General features: G+C 40.0%; 1 protein-coding gene and 1 long non-coding RNA gene across 7 annotated transcripts; one reads left to right on the top strand and one right to left on the bottom strand.

Annotated features, from left to right (window-relative positions):
* Positions 1 to 473: 473 nt before the first annotated feature.
* On the bottom strand, positions 474 to 13,730 carry LOC143138069 (uncharacterized). Of its 2 annotated transcripts, none has more exons than XR_012990146.1 (5): positions 13,513 to 13,730; positions 13,233 to 13,332; positions 4,106 to 4,500; positions 3,364 to 3,417; positions 474 to 3,058 (listed from the first exon to the last, which is right to left on the bottom strand). It is a non-coding gene; the product is annotated as an uncharacterized LOC143138069 (long non-coding RNA). The 2 variants fall into 2 exon arrangements; XR_012990145.1 differs by having other exon boundaries at positions 4,106 to 4,442; positions 13,513 to 13,728.
* Positions 5,732 to 12,685, top strand: LOC143138067 (uncharacterized). Of its 5 annotated transcripts, XR_012990144.1 has the most exons (9): positions 5,732 to 6,102; positions 6,972 to 7,111; positions 7,355 to 7,447; positions 7,543 to 7,687; positions 8,076 to 8,248; positions 8,561 to 8,777; positions 8,868 to 9,177; positions 9,299 to 9,399; positions 9,567 to 9,651. XR_012990144.1 is itself a non-coding variant. In XM_076298486.1 (8 exons), exons 1-8 carry the CDS (start codon positions 5,883 to 5,885, stop codon positions 9,589 to 9,591), a joined length of 1,323 nt encoding a protein of 440 aa, XP_076154601.1. In that variant the 5' UTR covers positions 5,732 to 5,882; the 3' UTR covers positions 9,592 to 12,685. The 5 variants fall into 5 exon arrangements, 4 of the variants coding, with proteins under 4 accessions (XP_076154601.1, XP_076154602.1, XP_076154604.1 ...); XM_076298486.1 differs by lacking the exon at positions 9,299 to 9,399 and having other exon boundaries at positions 9,567 to 12,685; XM_076298487.1 differs by lacking the exon at positions 8,868 to 9,177 and having other exon boundaries at positions 5,734 to 6,102; positions 9,567 to 12,685.
* Positions 13,731 to 18,202: the final 4,472 nt, after the last annotated feature.

Below are 18,202 nucleotides of genomic sequence, written 5' to 3'. Positions count from 1 at the left end.
AGGTACAAAATATATTCCAGACTTTTCAAGGGGCCTCTCTTCCCTTGGGTTGGTTGGTTATTTGAGCCCGAGTCACTGTTTTGGCATTCATCTCTTTCTATTGTGTCAAGATATGTGTATGTGTGTGTAGGGTATGTACAGGGTTGTGTGAAGATCTGGGGATGAATACAAGAACATTTCTGCAGCATTGAAAATGCCCAAGAGCACAGTAGCCGCCATCATTCTCAAATGGAAAAGTTTGGAACAACAACAGCCTTCCTAGATCTGGTCGCTCAGTCAAACTGAGTAATCCAGGACAAAAGGTCTTTGTCAGACAGGTAACCAAGAACCCAATGGTCACTCTGACCATTGTTTTTTTACTCTGACTGGGTTTTCACTCTGACATACACATGTCATAACAAACAGTCTGAATATTGGCTGAATTGTGAATTGTGGCAAATGTGTTTTGACATAAATGAGGAGGGCACAGTATGTATTAATTACTCTCTTTATTAGGATATACACATTACACACACATGTAGGTACACATTAGTAGAAAACACAACAAATGTAGGCCTTTCTTTTGTTCTCGTTCCAGTCCAATTAAATTCTCAGGCCACCATGAACTGGTTGTTTTAAATGTTCCTCATGAAAGATGTATGACTGACAGACCCTGCTGAAGAAGGAGTAAGAACCAACCCAAAGAACTCTCATTCTCAGAGTTAAAACAGACCCCCAGACAGAGTCAGAGTTAATGTCACATCTTTACCTTAGAATGGGAGAACAACTGACAAGTGAGAAACTCATCAGCCGAGAATTGACATGGTCTATCCAAAAGGTCCACATATTGGGGGGAGAGGGCTGTACCAAATCATATGAAACTAGATGTACCGCAGAGCGGTACAAAATATGACCGCCGCCCAGTCCAGCACATTTTTTCCACAAAAAGAAATCACGCTGAAAGGCCTATATGATTCTAACTGTCTCACTAAATTGCATTAACCATACTTAATTCTCACTGGTATCTGCTAGACAACAAGTACCAAAACATGATTAGTTCATAGATTTCACATGTAAAATTCATGCCCACCAAGTTTTGTGTACCCCGGTCTTTCAGTGTCCTGGGAATCCTTGTTGGTGTACGTCACTAAATGTACACATAAATTATTTTATTGTAAGGCCCCCAATGAACGAAAGTACACAAAACTTGGCATGCTTTCGGAGGGTGTCATAATGATCCTACACTTTTAATTTCGTGCAGTTTTGACCTTGTCAGCCAGAGATATTGTGATGAAAACACCTCATTTTTTGCTTTTTAATTTTTAACTAGGTGGCGCTATACATGAAATAAGTGGTAATGGGATGGGTTGATATGCCCCCTTAAGACCAACATACATAAAAAAGGTGGACCTCCTAGGCCCTACGGTTCTCGAGATATTCACAGAAAACTGTCTCCGGCCACCTACAGGCCAGTTGGTGTATAGTAACATAAATTAATTTATTCCCCATGAACGGAATTCCACAAAACTTGGCGTGCATACAGAGGGTCTCATAATGATCCTACACTTCCAATTTCGTGCAGTTTTGACTATGTTAGGTCACAGATACCTTCAATTACAACACCTCATTTTTACTTTTTTGTGTTTAACTAGGTGGCTATACATGAAATGAGTGGTTATGGAATGGGTTGACATGGCCCTTTGAGATCAACATACAAAAAAAAAATGGTCCTCCTAAACCCTATGGTTTTCGAGATATTCACAGAAAACTGTGTCTGCCCTACCCTCATTTCGGGGGGTCCAGCGGGGGGGCTACAGATCAAAACGAAAAACGATGGTTCCATGCTATCCATGTGGGGTTACATGCCCACCAAGTTTCGTGTACCCCGGTCTTTCAGTGTCCCGGGAATCATTGACGGAAATTTGGGCAAATGCTTGGGCGAAAAAGAAAAAAAAAAAAAATCTGACTAAAGCTTCGCTGCGCGGCGGTCATAATAATATGATGTGGTGCTAAACAATAATACTACATTGTAAAAATCATATAAATTAATATGTGAATAGCTGTCATAGAATGGAGGTTTTTAATTCTGGATTTTCAATAGCTTTTTTCTCAGAAGTACACCGGGACCTTGTTCATGTTCATTCGGAACTTCCGAATCCTACAATTGAACTGAGAGTGCACAGACAGATGCATCCACAACACTAGAAAATGAGATTAACAACAGGTGTTCTACCACAAGGACAATTATGTCTCAACACTTAATCTAGGAAAGGAACGTCCCAATCCTAATTGAATATACATTTCAAAGGTTTTTGTTATCATGAATGATAAAATCCCAGAATCAAACGGAGACTGAGTAAATAACGTCCCAAACATTTGGAAAAAAAAGGAGCTGATGTGAGTGGAATTAAGTGGGGAAGGGATATCAAAAGGTCTGAGAGCAGTTGGTGTAGTGCTTTCCTGGAAGAACTTACACCTACACATTCTGAAATAGAATCTCACAATCCAGATCAATATACAATCCTGTAGGAAATACATGGCATCATACAATATTAGTGCCTTAGTTAGTAACAAAGGCTCCCAGACTCTAAGACACATGCATTCAAACGTTAAAATCTATCTTTAGAAACGGCCTAAAGGTCACTCCAACAGCATGCTCATAATGGGTTTGGCTTGTTTTCTGAGCATAGTTCATACTATATACCGTCAAGGTCTTTCTAGTGAGTTCCTAAATCGTTTTCAGGTACAAATTTACAACAACCTTCTATTACAACGCTGGGAAAGTAGCTCTTTTTTCTTAAACAAAGTCACAGTACAAGCAACTTTTTAAACGGTCAAAATGACCAGCGCTGTAGTTCTAGTGTTCATTTCCCCAATGCTCATGGCAATGAAGTGAATCTAATCTAAACTGATCTACTGTACAATGGGGGCTACTCCACTGGTCATCCCACACTACTCCATCCTCTCCTTGGTGTTTTCTGCCGCCGCTGTCTGATGCTGTCTCTCCTCAGCTGCCACGGCCTCAGCGTGGGAACGGACCGATGCTCTGGAGGAGTCTCACTGGTCCCCCACCCTGCCACTGCAGACAAACACAGAGGCACCCATAGATCAGAACACTCATGGTCAATAGAACACTGCTGGTCAATAGAACACTCCTGGAGATGAAGAAGCCAAATTTTCATTATCATTATTCTTGAATGAATTCTGTGAACCTCTAAGCCGATCAAATAAATATAGCCAATCAAAGAAAATATTTAGACTGACTGAACTATGGGTTAGTTGGAATATGAGATAGAAAATTATTTGGCCACTTTATGCTAATTATCATGTGCAAAGAAAACAAGAAAATAATTGGACTGAAATTATAGTGAACATTTGACTTACAATTCGGTTTGTCTGCAGATGCACTAGAAACTCTCCTGAGAGGGACTTTTTCATCTGAAAGAAATTCAAACATTGAAAAACTGATATAGGTACGAAGTTGATATGTACAATTTAGAGACCACTGCACATGTTTCTGATGTCATCCTAGCTAATCTAGATTCATTAGGCCTAAAATGAAATATGTCAAGCCTTTTTTGTTTTAATCTTGATTATTCTATTCTTGATGATTATGTTTACAGCTCATAAAAATCAAAAATCCAGAATCTCAGAATATTAGAATGAAGAATTTATAAAGAAATGTCAACCTGAGATGAGCTCTAATCAGAATTAGGTCAAAACACCAGCAATGGTGACATGGCTAAGGCTTTGATCAATCCTGGATAAAGCCAGCAGACTGGCTTGGTGACAGGTGATTGATGAGAAGATGGAATGAAATAGGAAATGGTGACATCATGTGGTCACCATGTGGCATAGTCCAAGGGGGAAGTGCCAAAGGCTCAGATCAACAAGCCCCCCATGCACCATCTTACAGTCCAATAACAACATCCACTCTCAAATAACAATGTTCAGAAAAAAAGCCACAAAAACATAAAAGTCACATCTAGAAAAGCAGTGTTTCAATAGAGTTTCCACAATACAATACACACACACACACACACACACACACTATGCATTAATGTTCATACACATACATGGGTCTTAGTTCACAAGAAAGTTAACAATAATAAACTATTCTGCTCACCTTGGATTGTTTTGACGTATAGCCACAGTGTCTCCTCCAGTTTAAAGTCTCCATGAATGACTTGGCACCTGTACATCTGAGTGTGTGACGTGTCTCAGTCTCAGAGAGACGTTTCCTCTCTGCAGGTCCTCAGTAAGGATGCTCACTCTGCCCTCGTAGCCTCTCCCCTCGGTCCCCTGTCCATTCTTATACAGGTAAATAAAGTCTGTCCTCTTCAGCCACTTCACTTCCATGGCAACCACACTGGTCTCCATAGAGAGGTGACATGACAGAGTGACATCATCACCAGGGTCAGTGTGGATGTCAGCAGGAGAGGGGATCACCAGTTTTAACACATCTGTGGGGATGTGCATGTGACAGAGGCGTATCAGATATTAAGATGTTGATGTGCCAACCTGCCGACAGATACACAGAATTTTTTCCCCCATTTGATATGGCTAAATTTGCATGAATAAGGACCGACCAAAACTATTGGACTAAGTGGAGGAAAAATACATCACAAATATTATTGACCTGTTTTTGGACAAAAAACTTTCAGTAATTCATATTATCGTCACAATGCTAATGTATAATGCATCTTTTTTACATAACGTGCTATTTAGAGGATGAGTTACAATTTCATAAGAAAAGTTACAATGTCAATGTGATGTCCACAGATTAACACTTAAAAAATCATGATTTATAGTATCTAAAATAACAGATAACAATGTAATAACATATAATTGCAATAAGCTAACTGTTATGCCTGGAATCTTCCATCTCTTTCCCATCAACTGTTGACTAGAACATCATAATCAGAACATTTCTTTTATATTTAGTGTACAGATGACATAATATGAATACATAATATGAAGACATTGGAAGAAACATTTTCTGTAGATGTTGAAAAATGCTAAAATCTTCGCTACAAACTTTGTAGGAGCAAAACTTTCACAAAAGAGTTGGCTAAGGTCTGTAAATTCATAAAGGTTCTACATTTGCTTGCAAGTTTTACTATAGTCGTTGTTAATCATGAAAAACTCTGTTCACTACACATTGTTGAAGGCTTACATACTGCATGACCATAATTTTACTAAAATACTGAAATACCAGGCTATTGATATAGCAAAAATAAGTTTATTCAAGTGTACTATGAGTATACTTATTTTTTACTAAAACTGAGGCAGTACTTGAAGTTGACTTTTTATAAACTATATTTTATATGCCTACAGTAGTGAAGTATAAACAAAAGTCTAAGGTATAACTAACTCAGCCCTACGACTAATTAATACTAAGACTTACACTTATACAAAATACTAAAACTTATACTTATACTTTAGTATAATTTTTATGTCTTTCTGCCACAAAGTACTAATACTTAGTATATCTTGCTCCAAGTGCATAATACAAATCATTGACTCATGCTTAACATTTAATTTATATATTAATATAATGTTGGAGTTTAAAACTTTACAGTATATAGTATGTGTGCTCAATTGCATTATCTTTATACCTTAAAATCATACACAAAAACAGAAAAACATTTGACTTGACTTTAATGATCAAGTTCCTAATAAGGGTTTGGCAATGATGTTATTCTGGCCATGGTCCCGCCCCTACCTGCCAGCCAATGGGAGCCGCCCAATTTTAAATTAGCGCTCACCGCGCCAATTCATGTCTCTCTTGCAAAAAAATATAGCTTGCTAACGGTCTCGTTGACCCGTTCTCAACAAGGAAATGAGAAGGAGGAGAAGATATCCTAGCTAAAACGTAATTTTCAGCATTTTAACATACCACAATGGCATTTGCCATTTATTATTTCAAGGACAAGACTGTGGAAGTTGGGAAGATTTCATGGATGAGTACTGACGACCAGCAACAATGTCCAAAGGTAATCACTAAGTGCCCTGATCTAGAAGAAGAAGACGACGGATGGATGGAGACAAAGTGCGTCATGAAAGGCAGAAAAAAGTCAGACGGTCCAGCCTTTTTCCCAGCAAAGGTTTTGATGGTTGGTGGTAAGTTGTTAATTGTATTGCTTCTCAGTTAGCTTGATAGCATTGTTCTCAAAGTGAGGCCTGGACATAGGCTAGCTAGCTAACTTATAAGTACTCTTTTGATCCCGTGAGGGAAATTTGGTCTCTGCATTTATCCCAATCCGTGAATTAGTGAAACACACACAGCACACAGTGTACACACAGTGAGGTGAAGCACACACTAATCCCGGCGCAGTGAGCTGCCTGCATCAACAGCGGCGCCCGGGTCGGGGAGCAGTGAGGGGTTAGCTGCTAGGTGCCTTGCTCAGGGGCACTTCAGCCGCGCCTACTGGTCGGGGTTCGAACCGGCAACCCTCCGGTTACAGGTCCGAAGTGCTAACAAGTAGGCCACGGCTGCCCCAAACCTACTAACTTGTATCATTGTCAACTACCAGCTATTGTTATTTACAATTTGCCATGTCGAGGATGAGAAAATTAGCCCTTGTTTTGGCGTTAACGTTAGATGCCGACGAGGTTGGCAACGAACATTCCCGTTTGTCATGTTCACTCACAACTAGTTGTTCGATTGGCACCTTTGACTTCTTTGTTTTGGTCGCCATTTTTCTTTTTCTATAGCTCTATGAAGTCAAAATAGGTAGTGAATTTGGCAGAATAATAGATAAGTAATTCAGCTTATACTGTAAGTGTACATTTAATTTTGAACTCTTAAACCCCATTTTGCATTGAATTACTCTTAGTAAAAAAAAATAGGAGTCCTAAAGTTACGAGTGACGAAGTACCTACATGTTTTGCCTGTGGTAGTTTCTACAGGTTTTTTCATATTTTAATAGGCGTTTCAAAATGCAAAAGAGATCCCACAAGCTTTTAATTTGATCTTGTTTCTTACACAGACAACTACAGTGATCTCTGCAAGAAGAGGCAGGAATTCATAAAGGGTAAAGACATCTGGGAAGAAGCAACCAAGAGGAAGAGTAAGCCGAAAAGCAAGGGGAAAGATGTGGAAGAGGATCATGAAGTTCCATCAAAAAAGGTAGGTACCTTGATAAATACCTTGGTATGACACACGTTGATTGTAAGTGACATTTCTTTATCATTTCTGGTGTGCATAAAACTTAACAACATAGTTATATGATTTTTGTTTTGAGTTAGGTTCTCTAGGTATGATCCATCAGTGGTGAGGTTGATTTTGTAAATGCAACTAAATCATCATTATCATGAATGTTTTTATATATGCCTGTTATAAACATATAAAACCGAATTATAATTTTGATAGAAGAGAAAAAAGTCAACGTGTGCTGAAAAACAGTCTGCAAACCAAATGATAGAAGAGTTGAAGAAGCAGCTGGCAAACAAAATATCTTCAGAGGTAAAATATTTGACTATTATGGTATTTTGAGTTGAAGCAATAATTATGGTGTGGATTTTCTGCCTGATTCTTTGATTTCACGTGTTTTGGTGTAGTCGACTAACTCAAATGAGGAGTCATCAGATGAGGAGCAGCTGCCCAGAAACTGGAGTGGGGTACAGAAGAAAGTGAAAGAGCTTAAGAGGGAAATCAAGAGCCTGAAAGCAGACCATGGGAAAGAGATACTACATGCTATGAGAGGTATTTTCTATTTATCAATTCAAGTAGCCTAAAACAACAGCTTTTAACGACTGAAGATGTGCCTATACTGATTCCCAAAGTCAGACAAACACTGTGGGTGTGCAGGTCAGGCATAATGAACTAAACTTAATAACACAATAAACTGAAATTTTCATATACTCCCATACTGAAGCATTGAAATCTGAACACCTGGCTTCAACCTGACATTTATAGGTTATGGCTAATTCAGTCTCCTCCTGCTTCCTGTTCCTGCCTAATCAGCTCCTCTTCCAGTCATTGTCTTCATAACAAAAACTATTTTTTTAAAACACTAATTTAATGTTTTAATGGTCTCAAAACACAGTATTGACACAAAACTTGTGTTGCCTTGTTTTCATTCCCTTTACAGAGCTTCCAGCAGTAGTGACAACGCTGAAAGAGATCATAGAAAAACTCACAGTTCAGATCTCAACTCCTACATCCACCTGGTCAACACCCACACCCACCTGGTCAACACCCACACCAGATCGACAAGTTTGTGCACCCGCCTCTCCTCAAGTGTTGTCTGACCCTGATGATATGGTAAATACCTCAAAATGCATTGATAGTGTATGTGTTTATCCATGTGGGGAAAGGTTTGCTATACAATTTCTCTCTACACCTGGTGATTGTATACATAAGTTAGAAAGAAAGCATATTCATCAACTTTGTACTGGATGTATACAATTCATGATGGATTTGGAAATGCTATGATGATTGCTCATGTTATGGAGTTAGTGTATAGACTGTAGGCCTATGCATATTCACTGCACTGATGAATAGATAGATTTACAAAGATTTTTTAATGTAATTGTTTCATCATTATTTGGTGAGTAATATTCAAATGTTTTGCAGGTGCCTCTTACGCCAGGTTCTGATGTAAAAGTCCCAAGACTAAAGCTGAAATCTCTGCGGACTGCAAGTTCAACTTTGTACATTGGGGATCTTGCGGTGCTCATCTATGGTAAAGACACTCTGTCCAACTCAAGTGTGACCGGGAGGAAGTCAAGGACCCACAAAAATGTTAAATCAAAGCCACAACTGGATAAAATCAAGCTTGATGCTATATTTGGTGAGTGCATTTAATTTAAAGGGACACCAGGCAACGTTTTCTTGTTAATTATCTTCGTAAGTCGGTATATGGTTAAATGACTCATTACAGGGCGAATGAAGACTCTCTCGCCCACCCCTACTGCCTGTAGGAAGAATATCCCGCTTGCAAGTTCAGTGTATCGTACCCGCCGACCGAAGCAGGATCAGTTTACATCCTGCATTCACAGCAGAGGCAGGCTAACGAAACGCGATTGTTGCAAACGTGTGTATAATGGCAGAGGCGGCAAAGAAGCAGCGAAAACCCTTGACGGAAGATGCAAAGAAAAGGAAAAGATCTTCAGACAGAGCGAGGGGGAGTTTCGTAGAGAAAAAGCATCAGGCTTGCCTGGTGTCCCTTTAAGGCAAAACTGGAATAATAGGTAAAGACATAGTTATAATCAGACACTCACTCACTCACACTATCAGTACTACAAATAAAATAAAATAAAAAGAATACATACTAATGCTTCTATATGATGCTAAACAATCAATGTTTTTCAGTTGTCGTAAATCACAGAGGATTTGCACGTGATGTCACCGCCAGCATGCTGCCCATTGTTTTGCCACTCAGTTACCACTCTGTCTTATTCAGTCTGACTGGGGTGTGTTGTGTGTGCAATCCCTTTATAACAGTTTTGCTGATTGCATTTAAGTTCAGAAATGTACCTGATAAACCATCCTCTCTGCCATGACGTGTGTTAATTGTGGATGGTGAATAAGAATAACATTGAGGTAATGTTTTGTTCTGTATGTGTTTTTTCATTCACAGCCCATGCCCAGACGAAATTTCCTGACACCACCATGCAAGATGTGAGACAAATCATAGGAAAGAAATGCAACAACATAAGCTACGCCAACCAAGTAAATGAAAAGAAGTCATAAAAGTACAGATTTTGTTTCTATCTAGTTATTTATTTTTGGTTCCAAAGGTGTGCTTTTCTTTTACCTTTTTTGACAAGGAAGGACTTTAGTTCTTAGTTGAAGATGCTATGTTTACATTTTTACAAGCACAAGTTTTGCTTTACCACTTTTTGCAAATAAGGACTTGATCTTGGAGAGACCATTATGTCTACATTTTTACATGCAAATTGCAATTTACATGTAAGCACCTGTAAAATGTGTTTATGTTTATTACTGCACTGTGTTGTTCATGTCACTACAATGACCACAATGCTTTGGGTTTGTCATGGGTATGTTGTGATATTGAATACTGTACATGTCAACCAATCAAATGTCTTTGTTTGTTTGCTTTCATTTGAATTTTATACTCAGCCAATGATTATTTGTTATTTGTTTATGCCCGCGAAATTGCGGTGAAACTGAAGGTTCACCTCAGTGAGGAGAAGGCTAGTGAGTTCCAGTCTGCCTGGAGTAAAGAGAGGTCACTGTTTCTCCTGCTCCGCCTGTCAGTGCTGTTTCGTGGAGACTTAGCGGTGATTTTATGTACCCTGGCCCACGAATGGTGAATTTTGCGAGTGAGTCACGTTTATGGTGATCAGTTTGGTGTGGACCGGCTTCGTGTTTCTCGTCGGGTCTTGTTCGACTTGCCTCAGAGCTTACTGTTGACCTAGTGCTTAGGCCTGTCGCGATATTCAATAAATCAATTAATCGCATGATAATTAAAATTAGCTCGATAATTTTTCTGGCCACGATAAATGCCATTTGCATGCTTGTTTGTTTTCCTCGTCTCTCTCTCCCTCTCGGGTCCTTACTGTGCTTTCGAGATGTCTCGTAAATGTCTCGTAAATCCGCCGCCCGAGTTGGAAAGTGTAAATTACCCAGCTTTCTTGCGCCATTTTGGGCAGGCACGCCCACTTTACCTCGGAGTACTTGAGGGTACCCCGAGGTGGACGTACGACCTTACAACAAACATGGCTGCGCCCATAGTTGAGATGAGATGACATGTATTTTTTTTGCATATGTACTGTGTTGATATAATAGTTGATATAATGCTCTTACACACTAGATTACATTGCTGCTTCAATCCGGTCACCAATTCATGCATTGCACGGTCTTGCTGTGCCTGCAATACAATGTAACAATTTGTTTTCCAGCCGTTTAGCTAGAGGCTACATGTAGCACAAAACAATAACAATGACTAGCCTCCTGCTAATGCCCCTTGTGGCTCGAGAGAAAGGCGTTCCTAAAGCCACTCATTGGTACATGTTGTATGGGTGAGTGTACGATGATTTACGAGACATCTCGAAAGCAGCATTAGAGTAACCATGAATGAACCCTCATGTCAGTCACTTGTCAGTCGCATGGTGTGTGGGGAGGCGGAACTACTGGCGTAGCCTAGCCTACCACAGAGTGCAGCTAAAGAGCCGCGTGAGAAGTATACCGGTAGGCACAAGGCAGAGAGAAAGCTAGTTGCGAGTTAAGATGGAATTGGTTTCTAAGCCAAACGCGACAGCTGCAGTGTGGGAGCATTTCGGATTTAAACCGAATGCCCGTGGTGAACCACTGAACGTGTACGAGTCGGTGTGTCGCATTTGTTGGAAAACAGTCGCAATTAAAAGCGGCAACACAACAAACATGCATATGCATCTAAAACACAATCATCCGCTGCAGTTTTCCCAGTTGGGGAAAAAAAACACAACAAGTGGGCCGTCTTCCTCTTCCCGAGGAAAATTCTCAGAACGACAATATTATCGCTTATCGCAATAATTTCTGAGACAATTTATCGTCAAGCAAAATTTGTTATCGTGACAGGCCTACTAGTGCTACTGGTCGTTAGCTACTAGCTACTCTAGCTCTTGTTGCAGTTTTCCTTCGGAGACGAACTCGTTTATACCGCCGGTGCTGGACCCACCGGAGCTACCCGACCCGCTGAAGGACGACTGTTACCTCCGGTGCTGGGCCCACCGGAGCTACCCCTCCCCCAGGACGACTGCTTCTCTGCCGGTGCTGAGCCCACCGGAGGACCAACCGCCCTGCTACTGCTGGTGTTGCTAGCTACGTTGGCTAGATCAAGGCAGCTGCTTGCCTCCCGTCTGCGCCTGGACAACGGTCGTCGGTTTGGCTGAGTGGAGTGAAACTGTTCGTTCGTGAGTACACTTACACTGACACACACACACACTCGGATCGCCGAGCGACCGGCGAGTCGGACGGGCATTGTAGCGGTTGCTTTAGAGCTGACTTCAGTGCACCAACAAGCTCTAACAGAAAACCAGCTTGGGGGTTATATCTGCTCATTGTATATTGTTTCAAACATGATTGTTTTCTCTGTTAATGTAACTGTTTACACAGTTAATTATTGTCTGTGTATATTGTATTGTTGGTTGTCTTTCATACTGGTAACTGTTAGCTAACATACTGTCTGTTAGCTTTAATGTTCAGCTGTAGCAGCTAAGTTAGGTTCCCTTCAGAGTGAATTGTTCACTCGCAAGTCTGCTTGTCAGGGTTCTGTAGCTGCTATCACTTTTACTTCTTATTGAAGCTATTTACTAAATAAATATTTGATTAATATATTTCATTAACTTCGGGTGTATTGGCAATTCATCTCTGTATGCATCCACCACTAGTGTAATTACTTCTTACACATACATTATATATTTTTATTCTGTAGGAATACATTATACACTAGCCTAAGGTAAGTGTAGTATTTTTACAGTGGAGGCACCGTGCTATTGAATTTATTGTCTTTAATTATTAGCCTACTCGTATTCAGGAATCTCAGCCAACTCACATTCCACCGCTGAGAATTCAGGATCCTGTTTGCGCCATTGTTTTATACTGATTATAACTAGTGCCTGTGCACACCCGTTAAGAAGGGGTTACATGCATGCAACATGCACTTTTTCCTTTCATTTTCTCCATTAAGGAAAGACTTAATTTCATAGGTCTTTGTTTTTGAAATGTTTGAAAATATATCAAACTTGTTTTCAACATTCTGTCTTGTGATTTTGTAAATGCATCACACTCTTGTGTACATACAGTATGAGTAAACTTTAAGAATACTTTAAGGAGTATATTTCCAGTATATAAATAGTAAGCTACAAGTAATATGCCAAGCAAACTAAAGTATAACAAGTAAACTAGTAAAATAACCAAAGTTTATAACAGTATACTTAAAGTATACAATAATAAACTAAAAATAGGGACTCGAAGTATATAATTAGTACAATGGCAGTATATCGATAAGTGTACTTGTGGTATACTTTAAGCATACGAAAGGGATATACCAAGTACATTGCTAGTATATAGATTAGTGTACTTGTTGTATACTTGAAAGTGTACTTTTGCAAACTTAAAATGAACTTTAAAGTATACTTTTATAAACTTGAAATGTTCCAATTTAGTCCAAAAAAGTATTACATTTGTATACTTTCTAGTACACTAAAAGTACATGGTCTGTAGTATACTTGCTATACTTATACTGAAGCATACTAATAAAATTAACTTAAGTATACTTCTTTTTGCTAAGGGTACTCACATGTGTGAAGTTCACCTCATTCAGCTGAAGGTCATGCAACCCTGAGAAAACATGCATGGCCCAATTATAGGCAATATCTTCTTTTCCCACCCTGAAAAGGCTGCACAAAGAAAACACTAATGCCAATCAAACTCTAACAACTACAAAACTATAACTGTATTACAAATCAGCATTTAGAATACAGCATATTGAAGACTCCTATTCCTATGCACACATACATAAACAGATATAGGGGGAAATGCAATATTTGCCTTGTCAAAAAGCCTACGTAAACACCTACGTCTGAGTTATGATAAACTATTTGTCAAGTAAATGGTTTCCATTGCTTCTCCTTTGTGCAGAGTAATAACCCATGTCCTGTTTTTTTCAAGTGCAGCTGAGGTCTGAGCTTTTCCATCAGCTGCACTCACTCTTTTGAATTCTTCCTATTTACTGGTGAAGGAATGCAGTATAACCTGTTGCATGATGGAACACACAGTTCACATTCGAGTCATAGTCACACGCAAAGACCTTTAGCACCTTGTTTACATAGAACTGATTAAATCTTTGCTACCGTCACCCTCCTCTTACTCCAGGCACTTTCTCTGCTTTATCTAAAGAGTAGCCTAATTGTCCAGAAAATGTATGAATATGAATAAATGTCAATTTATATATATGCCACTTTTCTAAACATGATGGTAATTGGTCAAAGTGCTGTACATTAATACAAACAAACAAATACAAAAAAACAAGACTATATCACGCTTAATTTATTTCAAGTTCATCCACACCAGGATAGATCAGGAGGATCAGGAGCTGGGCTTGGCCCCTTAGTTCCAGTGAAAGCAACTTTAGGGATGGCCCCTTCCTGTTCCAACATGACTGTGCACCAGTGCACAAAGCAAGGTCCATAAACACATGGACGGCAGAGTTTGGTGTGGATGAACTTGACTGGCCTGCAGAGTCCTGACCTCCTTCCCGCTCACTCAGATCCTCTGACCAAAATCTTCTAGCTATCCCCGGGACCAGACTCTCCACCCTGGGTGGCAAGTCCTTCAAAGCTCATCTCAAGACCTTTCTCCTCCACACCCAACACATAGCTCCATCTTTCCTCCTACCCTTTTTTTCTCTTTGTTTGTATTGTTTTTGTTTGTTTGTTTGTTGTTGTATTTTCCTTTCCCTTAAACGTAACATTATTATTATATTATTATTTATTCGCTCAACAACACCATCTACAGGCCGATAGGTGTATAGTCACTAAATGTACAGATAAATTAATTTATTTTATGTCGCCCCATGGATGAAATTCCACGAAACATGGCATACCCCCAGATGATGTCAGGTTAATCATACACATGAAATTTGGTGCAGTTCAGAACATCTCAAATGACATAGGGACGATTAAAGAATAATAATACTGCATTTTCATTTTTTGCGGGGGGGAGGGTGCAAATCACAACGTGATTATGGGCAAGGTTGATGCGGGCCCTTGAGACCAACATACCATAAACATGTGGTCATCCTTGGTGCCACAGTTCAGGTAGTTATTTAGGAAAAACTGCATTTTTTGGGTTTCGGGGGGCTCATCAAGGAGGGGGTAGGGTGGGGGGAGGTGGCCCCCAGGGACCAAACAAGGGAAAAAAAGAACTTTGAGAATCCCTATACGACCGCTACGCTAGCTATGCGGCGGTCATAATTATACCAGAAAACGTTTAGTCCAAGGGTGCGCAAACTGTAACCTGAATGATTTTCCTTCCTCCTAGCTCCACTCATCCATCTGGGATCGCACATATTATTGGATAAACCACTTCCCTGTCATCTTTATTGACGTGCCACTTCAACCACTCACATCGAAGCCAACCTGTGACACTGATGACGCTTGCTTCCTCGATGCGAGCCGCAAAACAGTCTCACAGTCGCTTCTCCGCTACGTCACATCTATGAAACTCCCGCCCTGCGTCCTGATTGGCTCTACCATAAAATCTGGTGCCAAAATCACTCCCAATGGAAGCGATCCCAGATGGATGTCAGTGGAGCTAGGCGGAAGGAAATTCATCTGGCGAGAGTCCACTGATTCGGTCATTGAGGCTCTCTATGAAAACAGTACAAACTTTTGTCTTTCTGAAGTTTATTTTTGTATTCCGGGGTAAAGCAGCCTAATTGCCTAATTGTGTTGATAATAGTTTTTCCTACCCGTTTGCTGTTTGAACTGACAGGCGCCGCCCTGAACTTTACTGCAAGTACTAGCTTATGACATCAACCGCTACATCTCTATTTGTTGATAGTTATGTCATATCTCAATCTGTCCATTTCTTTCCACAAAACCCACCAGAAGTAATCCTTTAAGGGGTTAGTTTTAAAATTTTGAAGTTACCAACTTCCTGAAGTGGGTCCTCTTCATTTCTGTGCCCATGGGGCACAGAGGTTCATGCTTGACAAATCATGTCCTTTGGTGTGAGGTTGGGACCCCATGTTGTGACATAGGTGCCCTTATTTGTTTTTTCGCCCCTGCCCTTTAAGAAGTCTGTGCATGCCACTGGACTGCTGGATAACTTTTGTGGTTGTTTGATCGATGTCTCATCCATCGAAAAGAGACATTTAAAAAAGTCTTTGATCATACACAAGCATGAATATTTTTTTAATTATATTCCATATTTACTCACTCCAAAAATGAGACTGCTTTTTTACAAGATATTAAACTGTTTAGAAAAGAACTCTGGAGTTCCGGTTTGGCAAATGGCGGAGTGAGCAGCAGATCGGAAGAGCTCTGTCTGAATTCGACATTTATTTTAAATTCTTCATTTGAAAACCATATTTAGACTTTGGTGACCCTCCTGTATAGGTCTTGGACACACTACGTCATACATGGGCAACATACGGCCCGTGGGCTTTCCCTGACCGGCCCGCGTAAGGTCCGTGAAAGAACAATAGTCAAGAGCCTAGCATAGAGATAATGCATGCAAATCAATATCGTTGTTTTTATTTTGAAAGCGACTGCTATTTGTACGCCCATACATTTGTGCGTGGATGCATACGACCCTCACTGATGTGCTGGTGAATAGAATTTATGCTTCTGCGTCGACACAATGCACTTGCCTTTACGTCGGCGTAAACCTTTCAAAGTTTTGTGTCTCTTATGTCTGCGTCGCTCACCATCGCAAAGGTTGTTAGAACGAACTCCTACTGCTGCTCGTTGGCGATACAAAGTGTTCATTTCAAAACGTTACTGGCAGATAGACAGTTTAGAATCGGATAACCCCGTAATTGTAACCAAAATATGTCTGAGTTTATTTCCAAAGCTTATGTTAGCGAACTAGTATGATGCTACTGCCCACAGGTTGCTTGAAGCAGCTGACTCAACACACAGAGCGAGTTGACCAATCACAGTTACAGCGGGGAAAATAAGTATTGAACACGTCAATATTTTTTTCAGTAAGTATACTTCCAGTGAGGCTATTCGCATGAAATTTTCACTGGACATTAGTATTAACTTAGGTAATCCACACATATATAAAAACCCAAACATTAATGTCTAAAAGTAGAGTTATGAGTAAAAAAGTGGAATGGCACAGGGAAAAAGTATTGAACACGCTAAGAAAAAGCAGTACTCAAAGGCAAGAAATGGCAAGGAACAAACTGGAATCTATAAGTAGTTAGATAAATTATCCCTCCTATCTGTGCAAATTGATATAAGCTGGGTTAGTACATACTGGTGGGCTATAAAAAGGTTTTTTGTTACCAAGGTGTCAAACAAGAAACATTTCATAATGGGTAAAAGCAAAGAGCTCTCCCAAGACCTTTGCAACCTTATTGTTGCAAAACATATCAATGGAACTGGTAACAGATGCACATCAAAACCTCCGAAGCATCCAGCAAGCAGTATTGGAGCCATTATCTGCAAGTGGAAGGAACATCACTGCATCATCACTGGCCATGCACAGGCTCTCCTTGCAAGATTTCTGACCAGGAAGTCAGAAGGATAGTCAGAAGAGTAGCCCAAGAGCCAAGGACCACTCGGAGAAAGCTCCAGAAAGACTTGGTACAGTTGTTACAGAGAAAATCATAGGTAATGCACTCCACTGCCATGGCCTCTATGCACGCTCATCCCGCATGACTCTATTGCTGAAGAAAAACATGTCAAAGCTCGTTAAAAGTTTGCTACACAATATTTGGACAATCCTATGAAATACTGAGAGAATGTATTCTGGTCAGGCGAGAGCAAAATTGAACTTTTTGGATGTCATACTACACACCATATTTGGGGGAGAAATGGCACTGTGCATCCCCCTAAAAATACCCTACCAACAGTGAGGTTTGGAGGTGGTGGCATCATGGTGTGGGGTTGTTTTTCATCTCATGATACTAGCAGACTTCATACAGTTGAAGGAATGATGAAATGAGTCATTTTGGTCTGGGAGAATCTTGACCGTCCACCAGGATGATGAGGATGAGACATGGCTAGACCTTCCAGCAGGACAATGATCCAAACCATTCAGCAAAGGAAACTCTCAATTGGTTTCAGAGAAAGGAAATCAAGGCCCTGACTTCAATCCAATTGAACAGTTTTGGAAGTTAACTAAAGATCAGGATTCACAAGAGGGACCCCTGGAATCTTCAATATTAAAGGACTATCTGTTGAAAAGAATGGGCCAAAATCACACCAGAATACTGTAACTGGTTAGTTTCGTCATACGGGAAATGCCTTGAAGTTGTCATTACGAATAAAGGCTTTTCCACAAGAAATTTCAGCAGGCGTGTTCAATACTTTTTTCCTGTGTCATTCCACTTTATTACACATAACTCTACCTATGGACTTCAATGTTTGGATTTTTTTTATATGGGTGGATTATCTGAGTTAATACTAATGTCTGGTGAAAATTTCATGCAAGTAGCCTCATTGGAAGTATACTTACTGAAAAAAATGTTGATGTGTTCAATACTTATTTTCCCCGCTGTATGTGCATAAAGTTAAAGCAAAAACAGCCTACATT

The sequence above is a fragment of the Alosa pseudoharengus genome, unplaced genomic scaffold (assembly GCF_046254945.1).
Source record: "Alosa pseudoharengus isolate Yale_2024_CS ecotype anadromous, Long Island Sound unplaced genomic scaffold, YU_APseudo_1.1 YU_APseudo_1.1_scf_21, whole genome shotgun sequence".
Classification (NCBI taxonomy): domain Eukaryota; kingdom Metazoa; phylum Chordata; class Actinopteri; order Clupeiformes; family Clupeidae; genus Alosa; species Alosa pseudoharengus.
Note: the sequence above shows the minus strand (reverse complement) of the source record. Positions and strands in the feature narration are given on the sequence as shown.

Coding starts and splice junctions, on each gene's coding strand:
- LOC143138067 (XM_076298486.1), top strand. CDS start 5,883: ATGGCATTTGCCATTTATTATTTCAAGGACAAGACTGTGGAAGTTGGG. Junction 7,112..7,354: donor ATGAAGTTCCATCAAAAAAG/GTAGGTACCTTG, acceptor TAATTTTGATAG/AAGAGAAAAAAGTCAACGTG. Junction 7,688..8,075: donor GATACTACATGCTATGAGAG/GTATTTTCTATT, acceptor TTCCCTTTACAG/AGCTTCCAGCAGTAGTGACA.